The sequence below is a fragment of the Gadus chalcogrammus genome, chromosome 13, assembly GCF_026213295.1.
Source record: "Gadus chalcogrammus isolate NIFS_2021 chromosome 13, NIFS_Gcha_1.0, whole genome shotgun sequence".
Taxonomy (NCBI): domain Eukaryota; kingdom Metazoa; phylum Chordata; class Actinopteri; order Gadiformes; family Gadidae; genus Gadus; species Gadus chalcogrammus.
In genome coordinates, this window is record NC_079424.1 from 15,688,964 (window position 1) to 15,701,463 (window position 12,500).

Sequence of the window (12,500 nt, forward strand, 5' to 3'; positions counted from 1 at the left end):
CCTCGGAGCGTCGTACCGTCACAGCTGCAGCCGTCGGCGTCGAGGCGGTACCCCGCCGAGCAGTAGCACTCGTAGCCCCCGGGGTAGTTGGTGCAGTCCTGCTCGCAGCACGACCGCTGCTCGCTGCACTCGTCCACGTCTGCCAATCACAACACAGCGCGAGGTGCGCCACGCCGCGGGTTAGCACAAAAAAATACGTTTGGCTACGAGTGAACACCGTTGACTTCGAGGTGAGGTCACACAGACGACCACGAGAGTTCGGGTTGAGGTCCCCGTGGGTTTTACCCGCGTGAGGGAAACACGCCCGACTAAAAAGCCAACGAGACGATGATTCACTGAGTAAATTTCGTATCTCCTTTGGTTCCCCGCCATCGGTTTACGAGCAGTCTTGGCCGGCGATAAACTGTTATGATTTCCCTGTGACACGGTAATAATAATAATAATAGTAGGGAGGGCAATTACCGAAGATAATTGGTATATATGAAGACACTATTTCACCGGGCACACTATTAGTTACAACGTTCCCAGCTTACCGACACAGGTTTTCAGGTCATCGTCGAGGCGGTAACCTTGGTTACAGGAGCACACGGGTCCGCCGGTGGAATGTTGGCAGTGGTGGGAACAGCCTCCGTTGTTGTTCTCACAGCTGTTCACTATCTCCATCTCGATCCCTGCCACACGCACACGCACACATGCACACGCACGCGACACGCACAGAGACAGACACAGACACAGACATAGACACACTGCTTGTTAGTAGTTTATATTATGTAGTTTGTAGTGGTTGTGTGTAGTACGTAGTTCAGTCACTGTGACACTGCTTGTTAGTAGTTGGTAGTTAGTATTGTGTAGTGGAAGTGTGTAGCATGTAGTTGCCCACTATAACACTGCTTGTTAGTAGTTTGTAGTTAGCAGTGTGTAGTGGTAGTGTGTAGAGTGTAGTTGACTCACTGTAACACTGCTTGCCATCAGAGCCCAGTTCGTAGGCCGTGAGACAGACGCAGGCGAAGGAGCCCAGCGTGTTGTGGCAGCCGTGGGCGCAGTGGGCCTGCTGCGACTCACACTCATCGAGGTCTGAGAAGAAACACAACCATCTTATCATCAACAAAACATCAACTTACAAGGTGCACTTCCATCTGACCTGCTGTGATTCTGTACTCTCTCAGAAAACAAGCTGGTTTTCATATATATATCTATATATATATAGCTATTCATTAATTTAGAGGCAGATTTGATCCTAAGTGACTCACAGTGAATCTAGTTATATTTCCACATCATTAAAGGACTCTACCGACAAGGGTGATCAAAACATTTTTTCTTTCCTTCTTGCTTCACTAAAACATCTGTTGCCAATATAATTTGTCAAAATGACTTTTTTTTGTGCCAATTCTTCCTCGGAGCATTTAGCTTGAACGCGCCTGCCACGAATGTAAACAATATAAATAATCACTTTGGTCCTTGTTATGAGAGATTTCAGATAACGATTCACTGTTATGTTATCCACAAACGTCATTCTGCCCGCCGCACATTGTTTCCAAAGAGCTAACTGCTCTTCTGCAGATAGATGTTTCAGTGAAGCTATGAGAAACAGTTACGATCAATGGACCCGTACTGTTCCCTAGGGAGCAGGGAAGGGTTGGACATTGCGGCGGGATGCCAACAGGTGGACTGCCTAGACTCCCAGGCCCAGGCTCGGGGTGAAACAGCCACCAGACTAACCTGCCCCCCGCTGGAAATGGACGAGGGGGTGTTACCTTCGCAGGTCTTGCCGTCCTCGGCCAGGAGGAAGCCAACCTTACAGTCACAGTGGGCCATGCTACCGTCCGGCAGGCACATGTGCATACAGCCTCCATTCTGATCGCCGCACGGATTTGCCACTGTAACACACACACACACAAACACACAGACACACACACACAAATGTTTGCATGGTGACCTGATACAGAAGGAGGACAGAGCAACAGCACCATGCAGTATGAAGCATAGAGAGCATGCTGACTCCACACGGCTCAACCCCAACTCAAAGTATGGATGAGTGTGTGAGTGTGTCTGTGTGATTGCGTTTGCAACGTGTCAAAGCCTGTCTAGCACCTGGGCTGAGAACCTTCAGTCCTCGTAAAGGACTAAAAGAATACAATTATAGGAAGGTGTTCACGGCTGACAATTACACCACGCCAAACCGCCTTAAAGACAGTCATTCAACGTTCACAACATCGTCGTCTCCTTCTTTTTCCCCACAGAAGGTTGCCCCCGCCTTGTGAAGCAAGGCAGGGGTCCAAATTCCCCGGGAGAGAAGGAACATGAAAAGACTCATTTGAAGAGAAACAGGGAGAGCGGTGTGAATCATTGGAGGAATGAAGGTCTCCAGCTCCGTGAGGGGCAGTAAGGAGTTAGAACATCCTGTCACATAATCCAGATTGGAACGTAAACAGTCCCGCCCATGGGTCTCACGTGTTATGAACCTCAGCGAGACTCTTTCAACGTTTATCACCCAAACTGTGCTGCGTTTTGTTGGCCCCGGTTTCCAAACCATTTAAAATGATACTATCAAAATACCTTTTTCCATAGATTCTTTTTAGCAAGCATGTGCGTGCGTACGTGCGTGCGTGCGTGCGTGCGTGCGTGCGTGCGTGCGTGCGTGCGTGCGTGCGTGCGTGCGTGCGTGCGTGCGTGCGCACTTGTGTCGCTTGAACCCTGCCTTGCTTTAAGGCCATGAGACTGGCACTTACGTTTGCAGTGCTTGCCATCCTCGGCCAGGATGTAGTTGGTCTTGCAGCGACAGCGGAAGTGGGCGGAGGACTGCTGAACGCAGTGGTGCTCACAGCCCCCGTTACTGATGGCACACGAGTGGACCGCTGGACAGAAGAACAGCGGAACGGAGTTCATTAATTAACACACACTCAGACTAACGGCGTGAGCAAAGACGCACTCTGAAGAAGCAAACTTATTCCTGCATAACCAAAAAAGACCAATAAAAACCGCACTGTCCCGTTCACATAACACTTCCAAAGGGCTACAAACTCATCCGAGGGTAGGGGTACAATAGACTGGGGTTTGGAAATAGCTCAGCAGATCGGTATGCTCCCAGGCCGGTAAAGAAAGAAAGAAGAGGCATCCCAGGATCATCACAGAGAGAGCCAATAATCACAGAGCTCTCTGACGGGGAGCCGGGCCTCTGCCGGCCGGAGTGATGAGCCGCGGACGGAGCCGGCTCAATCACTGCTCAGCCCTTGTTCACCCTGGGCGCTCCGCTCCGCTCCGTGTTTGGATTGCTCCTGACAGGGGGACAAAAGGTGGGCTGGGGAGGCTGCTCACAGTCAAAGGTTGGAGTGAAGAGCACCCCTCCGTCTATCCACATCACACAGGCCCTGTTAACCCCCCCCCCCCCCCCCCCCCACACACACACACACCTCCACCACCGCCACCCCAGCCTGCCAACTCAAATAACCCCCCTCCCTCCTCCACCCACAGGCCAGGGAGCCGCCTGACCTCCTCTGGCAGCAGGTTGAGGGGAGCGTGTGCCAAGATGCTGAGTTCAGATCCCGGCACATCTGCTTTCCCGCTCGTCGGCGGGCGTCTGTTGTGATTGGTATCGCCGCAAACCGCGCGGTGGGAAGCAATGGTATCCTATGCTTTCAATTCCCAATACCCAAATGCATGCATTTATGTATGATATAAATATATACAAATGTCCACCATATGTATATTTACAGTATATATATATATATATATATATATATACATATATCTATATATCTACGCTATCATCATACATGTCAAATGATTTCACTTGTACTGAGGAATGGGATGGCTCGCGACATTGTGTCCATCACACTGAGCTGATGTTCCAGCCCATAGTTTGACGTGAATCCAGAGACCCACCCTCAACACATGCAGCCTAACAGACGATCGTCCTCCTGAAGTGACCCATGTGCGCACCGTGGACACGCACAGCATCATTCAGTGATGCCAACCACAAACCCAAGAATTGCAGGGGTGCCTTCAGAATAAACAAACGCAAAGTAGTTCTCGATTTGATAATGAGTTGACCTAACCGCTGTCATTTGCCTGTGTTTACCTTCTCGACGGCAAGACGGAACAACCACTGAAGCCGGTTAGGTAAACACAAGTCAAGACGGCATAAACAGAGCGGAGATGCCACGTGGTTAAAAGGCAGCCAGAGACCCAGTGTGTTCCAACGGGAAGTGCTAGAATGTAGCGTGATGCATGAAGCCTACTCACGGAGACAGGTGCGGGCGTCCACGTGCAGCCGAGAGCCGGGGTTGCATTCGCAGTAGAAGGAGCCCCTGGTGTTGATGCATTTGTGTTGGCAGCCCCCATTATGGACCTGGCATTCATCGATATCTGCATGGGGTGAGGGACAGTGACAAGGGGTCGCAGAGGGAGTGGGGAGGAGAGATTAAATTACCACATTGGACGGCAAACGTCATTTGTCAGAGAGAGGGAAGAAATCTGAACACGGTTGTTAAGGCAATTTTTTTATGCAGATCTGCTCCAAGAGAATGATGGATGTGCAGCAGATCAAGTAATCTCTGAGGCCGTTATTGTGGAAACAAACATGGCTCCCATGTGGTAACAACTACTGAACATTTAGAACCAAATTGACATTCCTCTGCTCTTGTCAAAGACTCTGGGGTGGAGGGCCAAACACATATGGAAACTAATATCGGAGGATGCAAAATATACACATTCCAGCTAAGCTAAGAGTGGAAATTACAAACAAACAGTAGGACGAAGGGCTCTCCAGCGGAGCTCCTTGCAGTGGGAAAGTAGCCCGCGACACGGATCATATCGGGTTCAGGCAGAGGTTCACACAGTGAGAACATCGCAAACGAAACACGGCCCATTTCCCTAAACACGTCCCACTTGTGGAGTCTGAGATTCAGATGTTATGGGGTCCGCAGCGGCAGACCCCCCAGCCAGACGGTGAGGGCAGCGGCTGCCCTGGTTTGGACTGCTGCGAACGCTGAGCGCTGCGATCCCCAAAGCCCTTGAACATGACCACCGTCCCGGCCCCCTCAGACCTCCCCTGACAGTGGGGGTGGCTCATGTTTAATTGTGGCCAGAGGCTTGAGGGTGAAAGCCACTGGTTTGGTGGAAACTGAAACCTCCTGCCGGGTGCCAGACTCTCTGAAGCCAGCCGAGTCGTTGCCAACTTTTAAATCATTTTTTAAATGCACTATTTTGGAGGGAAAACTTTCCCTGGTTGTTGCTGACTTGAGTGTTTTTCTAATCGACTTCAATGTTTTTGTATATAAATAAATTATATACATCTATATATATATATATATATATATATATATATATATATATATATATATAGATGCATATATTAGTGTTATACTTTATACTGTACCGTATAGGCCTATATGAACATATATATATATATTTATTATGTTTCATAGAGAGGTTACAGAAGTCCCGCAAAATGTTTAAATTGGTGAATTTATTAGTATTAATGTGTCAGACTGAACAGCCATGAGTAGTTGAAACATTACAAGGTGTGAGCGGGAACAGCTCAAGACCATTCCTACACTCTGGTTCCGAACACATCATAAAGGTGTGCATGTTAGCGCCAAGCTAACGAACCCTGTCTGGTTGAGTAATTCCTTGTTTAGTTCCCTATGCAGAAGCTCACTCACCTCCCTCCACAAAGAAGCTATTTTCAGGGAAAGGACTATTTCAAGAATTTTCCGGAATCTCTGTTACAAGAATGGGTTTCCGACCGCACTTAACTGAGGAAAAAAAACACGAAAATCAATAAAACCCCACAACCTTACCCTTGTACGTGCCAATAAACTCCCGGCTTTGCCCCATGTAAACAGTGTTATTGTGATCCGTCTTGAACGGTAAGCCTCAATGCTAATCCGTTAAGTAGATTCTGACAGTTAATCAAAGCCCAAATCCGCCCTCATGATGCCGGAGCCTAGCAAAGGCCTGGTGCTCTGAGCAGGGATGATAACTCGTGAACCTACAGTACAGAGCGATGGCTGTGCAGTCGATCGGGAAATGAGGGAGGCTGTGGTTAGGGTCCTAAGTGGTGGCTCATACAGGACCGCATGAAACCCAGCAGCGCACGCATGCGGACGAAAGGACCCTGCAGTCTTTATATATGCAGCTCTGGGTTCACACGAGTGCATCCAGACCTTACCTGGAAGGGTCAGTTCAGAAGCAGGCCCCTTGAAAGACAGATGATAGTAAGGAGTAATTCATTGGGTCTGGCATGGGGAGCGTCTTGGCAACGATATAAAACAGAGAGAGCAACGGGAGCAGTCTGCCGGTGGAACCTGCATTGGACTTTACGGTTGAAATATCCACGCACGCATGTTGTTAATGAAGCCGTACATAACCATCCTGGAATTCTTTGGGATTTAAGAGACTTCCCTAAAGAGAGTCTCTAAAATTTCCCTCTGTTTAGTCCGCTGCCAGGCTCGGGCTCCGCACCACTCCAGGGAAAGCTGGCAAGAGCACCACCATTCTCCACCCCCCCCCCCCCCCCCTCTCTCTCTCTCTCTCTTTTTTCCACTCTTGCTCCTTGCCATTCTCTGGGTTGGTGTCTAATTTAATCAACTTAGTGCTGTAGGGGTATTGGACCCACTCCCCCCCCCCCCCCCCCCTCTCCCCCCCACACTTTAATTACCACAGCTACAGATGAGAGCCAAAGCCATCATCCCAGCCCCATCCAGTTAAAGAAAAACAACAAGATCCATTACAAAATATACATGTATGTATACAATATAAATCATAAAACTGCACGTATGTGTGAAACTGTAAGTGGCGCTTAGAGACAGTGACACTTATTTAAACTAGTTTGTCTATTCAGTAGTGGTACATCTTTGGAGATGGAGGACATGCTAAATGCATACCTTCCCTCCACGGAAGCTGCTGCCCCAGCTTTTCATCATCACCATCAGATCGGTTACATGGCCTGTCAATCACTCAATTCACCAAAGTAACTCAAATCAAGGACTGCCTGATCTGAGGTCAGGTGTGCTAATCTTACACTTCCTACGTGTAGTCTGCCTGGGCGGCTGGCATGTGGCTGTTATCTGCTATCCAGCCAGAGACAGACCGCAGGACAGAGGAGCACCAGAAGTGAAGGAGAAGCCTGAGATCTAGTCGGCAGAACAGGAGAAGGGTCAACTGTTTGTGTGGTGGACCTTTGATTGCCCACACGGGGGTTCTATGGAGGAACGTGTCATTAAATAACGTTTAAGGACAAACGGTTCAGAAAGTTAAAATAAACAATTTTGTGTTTTACCGCAGACAAAAACATACAAAGAAGACAATTCTAGGGATTCTGTATCTTTTCTGAATTAGCAATGTAAATATTTAATGTTATACAAGTTTGGTTAAAACAAAAGGTTGAGAAGGTTTCTTTAAATATTTAACTGTGATCAGATCATTCCATACTTTTTTATTGGCGAGATGTTTTTTTTTTTTGTGATCAACAACTTGCCAATAGAGAAAATAAGGATTAAAATCCGAGAATAAGTAGTCAACAAAAGGTTTTTACACTACCAATAAGTTTAACTCTACTATTTATTTGTATTTTTCGAGGGTGAAGTGCATCACCTTACCTGGTCCCACATAGCCCCTGTTGTGGACATGGTATCCATGGAAACAGTGCGGCCTATAGCACATCCTTCTATAGTAACTGTAGGGGTAGTTGGTGCCAGATACCAGCTGCACCAGAGCTTGAGCAAGCATCAAAAGAAACACCATCACTCCCTTTGAAAATAGCATCGCTGAACGAATGAATCAACAAAAGATCATCAACACTAATGGCAGTGTTGATGGCACGACAAATGGCACCGATATGCACACAAAAATAATAATTTATCGGGAAGAAAATAAAATATTTTCAAGAATCTCTGTTTTCAATGACAAGGCACCTCATGTGTAACAGAACCACCTCTGTTCATCCTGCCTCTGCCTAATTCTGTCCCTCATTCTGCATCGGAGTGCCCCCACCCTCCATCATACTGAGGAACCTCCCCCTCTCTCTTACCCCTTTACCCACACCTCTCTCTCTCTCTCTCCCCCTTTACCTCCCCCTCCCTCTCTTACCCCTTCAACCGCTTCTATCTATCTATCTATCTATCTATCTATCTATCTATCTATCTATCTATCTATATCTCTCTATATCTCTCTCTCTCTCTCTCTCTCTCTCTCTATCGCTCTATCGCTCTCTCTCTCTTTATCTCTCTCTCAATCCATCGCTCTATCGCTCTCTCTCTCTCTCTCTCTCTCTCTCAATCCATCGCTCTCTCTCTCTCTCTCTCTCTCTCTCTCTCTCTCTCTCTCTCTCTCTCTCTCTCTCTCTCTCTCTCTCTCTCTCTCTCTCTCTCTCTCTCTCTCTCTCTCTCTCTCTCTCTCTCTCTCTCTCTCTCTCTCCCCTTCACCTACGTCTCCTCCCTCTCCAATTGACCCACCTCTCTCTATCCCTCCACAGTACTTAGCTCTCCCTCTGCATCATTGGCTACTTGTAATGAACCTTGATCCACCCAAGATTATTGCAGAAATTCACCAGGCAGCACACCAGCCGAGTCTCCACAAGTCTTTGTTGTTCTTCTGTTGCCTCAGCGTATTTTCTGCTTGTCTCTTCAAAGGAGTTTTGTACGATGGAAAGGAGAGATTCATGGACCGCATCATTCAGGCGATTGACAATCAGGAATGTGAACATTGTGGATGAATTACTGGAAGGTCTCTTTTGATATCAGCAGGAACATAAAAATAAAAGGTCTCCAAAATGCAAGCATGGATGTGATGCCAAACTCAGCGATTGCCAGTGGTCAGGTTTCACATGTACAACTAAAAGGTCAGCAAAAGGTGCAGGGAGGAGTGTTTAGTGTTGCATCTAACTCAACTAATCAGGGAGATATCACAGCAGTCTATCATAGATTCTAGTGCTTATGTTTAGACACACACACACACACACACATACACACACACTCGGCAGCGAGGCTCCGGCGGGCGACAATCGCGGTCAACAATCGCGGGCAACAACCCCTTTGTCCCCCATGTCGCGGTTCAGTCTACTTCAGATTGATCTGGACGTGGAAGAACCAGAGACGTCAGAGAACCCGACGCGGTCGTTTGAGATTCATAATATCGTCTGAAGGCTCACACAGCTTTTGGCCGTGATAATATATATTATATGATATAGAAATGTATGCATAACAGGATATTATTTAGATATAGAGCTCCAGGACAGCCGCCTCTCACCTCCTCATTTGCATTAAAGCTACAGACACCGAAGCAGCGCGTTTGGGGAAAGCTCAATGTGCTCAATCTGCACCACGGCTGAATTTTCGGGAACGTCTTCCAGAACTGTGTAAGGGGCCCAGTAATATCTGTATTAAAGCATCCATAAAGCAGCATGCCATGGGACCTTTAACTACTTTTTTAATGCAACCTACCTGCGCCTTTAATATCCGTTTATAGAATCAGACGCAAGCATTCTTACACACGCACCAAAGTGTACAGAGCTCTGAGACTCATTGTGACCATCACACACCCATTATGGTGCTGATTTGATTTAAAAAGCTCTTGCTAGACATGACCAACACTATAATACGCAGGACATTAGTAAAGCAAAGCCCTCCTAAGACGCTGCTAACGATAGGAAGAAGTTATTTATGTGTCTTGGCCGGTAGACTGGCACGTAATTCAATTTAATGTAATACCTACTGAAACAAAATATCTTCCCCACAGGATATTTTTAATGGTCATTTTAACATGACCTGCTTCCAGCTTTTATGAACCTTTTGTTGAGACTCACAGACATACAAACACACACACACACACACACACACACACACACACACACACACACACACACACACACACACACACACACACACACACACACACACACACACACACACACACACACACACACATTCACAAAGACACAGACAAACACACATACATGCATATACACAAAAACACACACACACACACATTTAGTTTAAGTGCTAAACACCGTTAAGTCCCACACCGGCCTGTTACGTGTGAGATGGGGAGAGTGCTGGCATTACTCTGCTTTGTATTGGGCTTGCTGCTGTTAGGTCCTACTTCTCTGCTCTCTCCTCCTCCCCCTCCTCCCCCTCCTCCCCCTCCACCTTCTCCTCTTCCTCCTCGGCTCCTCTAACCTTGCAAAATAGATTTTTGCTCATCTCAATGTGTGTGATAAATAAAGGTTGAAACACAAACCTCCTCTCCTCCTCCCTCTCCTCCTCCACCTCCTCTACTCCTTCACCTCCTCCTCCTGTACTCGGACCCTGGCAGTTCACATCAACAGCGATCCCTCATCAGAGAATCATTCTAGTACTCTGTCACGACACAGCCCCAGCAGCAATAACATGTGGAGCGCTACAAAATGGAGATTACGTTTACTCACGTGAAAGATCTCATTCTAGCATGACACAAAAGGTTATTTTCTATGTATATGCAAGAAAAATGTCTTAAACAGATTTTGTGTACTGTGTCATATATATGTATGCATATGTGTGTGTGTGTGTGTGTGTGTGTGTGTGTGTGTGTGTGTGTGTGTGTGTGTGTGTGTGTGTGTGTGTGTGTGTGTGTGTGTGTGTGTGTGTGTGTGTGTGTGTGTGTGTGTCTGTACGTGTATAGCTGTTTGTGTGTGTGTGCATGTGTGTGTGCATGTGTGTGTGTGCATGCATACGTTTGTCAGTATGTGTGTGTGTGTGTGTGTGGTCCACAAACAAAACGCAGCAGTCACACAAGGCTGCCATCTCTCCAGGCTGGACCTTTCGTCAACTCTCAGACCATCCAGAGCGTAGTTGATGCTGCTTCCCCCCCAGCTTCTCCAAAGCCCTGAGGTCTGCCAGTTGCAGACAACCAGAACTTTTAATGCTGTGGTGGGCGGCCGAGTCGGTTCTTTTTTTCTGCGGCATCGCCGCGATGGGCCGTGAAGGCCAGCTGTGACAGCGATTCCCATTAGCTGTCTTAATAACAATGTTCTAGAAAGGTCCAAAACGCTTTCGTCTTTTCGCTGGCTGCTCCATTTCGCCGCCATATCCTAGACAGCATTCCAGCTCATCTCCTCAAGACTTGGCCATAGCACAGAGGAGCCATTATTCTGATTAAGTCAACCACTCCCTGGCATGCACTAATCGGAAACATTCAACCAAAAAAAGGAGAGAAAACGAAGAGAGAACACACAGGGAAGGAGGTCTGGTTCTGGTGAGAACTGGCTCAGAACCTGGGCACCGCGATGGCCAGCGGTGCCACCTCCCTTCACTACTCACTGCTCACACTGCTTGCATGTATAACATGTTTAAATAGACATGGCATACCCGCCTATTATAGAACTGCATTGCAGTGGGGATGATCCAGCCGTGCATATCCAAAATGCTTCTCACAAGTGCATTAACGTAAAAAACTAACTGAAAACACAAAACACAACTGCAAAAGCCGCAACACAACAGAAGTGAGCGCCAACGGTTGTTGACAATGAATCTTACTATTATTGACATCAGAAGATTATTGCCTCCACATGTGTAAGTGGGAGGTTGTTGCTATTTTGAGAGGTTTTATTGCAGATTATAATTTCTTTTCCTTTTTTGATGGATTCAAAATTCATTATGAATCAGCTTTCTGCTGGTAGCGTTGCAAGATCATCAAACTATTGTATCATGCCGATGAGGCTAAGTCTCTCTACATTCTTTACTAAAAATTGTCAGCATCAACATCGGTTTATGCTCACTTCCATTGTGTTGTGGCTTTTGCATGTGTGTAGCAGTGTTCGCAGTTGTCTTCTGGTTTTTGAGTTCTTGTCGTGACTCTTGGTTTTGTGTTGTGGTGTTTGCAGTTGTGTTGTGGCTTTTGCATTTGTGTTTTCCAATAATGTCCTTTTGTTTTTTTCTTAATGGCTGTAATGTAGTGGATAACAGGTTCCCCTTCTTGGCATTGCATCTGTTCGTTAGACTGCTGGTAAAGCAGCAGTCAATCTATCACATGCTTGCCCTGGTCAGAATCACACACACACACACACACACACACACACACACACACACACACACACACACACACACACACACACACACACACACACACACACACACACACACACACACACACACACACACACACAAACACACACAAACAGCATCAAAGCCTCACACCAAGGCCTCTCCGATGAGTCTACCCAGCATGTGTGCGTGGCTCCCACGGTCATCCACTTTAGAGTCAATATGGAGCTGCTGTATTTATAGTCTGGAGGTGCGTCACCTTGGCAGCTCTTCCCGCCCGCGTGGAGCTGGAGGCCAGAAGGACATCTGCAGTAGAAGCTCCCGATGGTGTTACAGCAGTTCGCCTCGCAGCCACCATTGGTCTCCTCACACTCGTTCACATCTGAGAGAGAGAGAGAGAGAGAGAGAGAGAGAGAGAGAGAGAGAGAGAGAGAGAGAGAGAGAGAAAGAGAAAGAGAAAGAGAGAGAGAGAGAGAAAAA

At 47.3% G+C, this 12,500-nt stretch overlaps 1 protein-coding gene across 3 annotated transcripts in view; it reads right to left on the minus strand.

The window, feature by feature from the left end:
- The window catches only part of megf6b (multiple EGF-like-domains 6b), a 60,255-nt gene that overhangs the window by 19,218 nt on the left and 28,537 nt on the right, over positions 1–12,500 (minus strand). For 2 of the 3 annotated variants that reach the window (XM_056606979.1, XM_056606980.1), the window contains exons 5-11: positions 12,280–12,402; positions 4,243–4,365; positions 2,730–2,855; positions 1,755–1,877; positions 952–1,074; positions 534–671; positions 17–139 (exon numbers count right to left, since the gene is read on the minus strand). In XM_056606979.1, the coding sequence (XP_056462954.1) occupies positions 17–139; positions 534–671; positions 952–1,074; positions 1,755–1,877; positions 2,730–2,855; positions 4,243–4,365; positions 12,280–12,402 (879 nt within the window). Of the gene's footprint in view, positions 1–16; positions 140–533; positions 672–951; positions 1,075–1,754; positions 1,878–2,729; positions 2,856–4,242; positions 4,366–7,601; positions 8,014–12,279; positions 12,403–12,500 lie in introns of those variants that run through there. The other variant, XM_056606981.1, reaches the window with a different exon arrangement.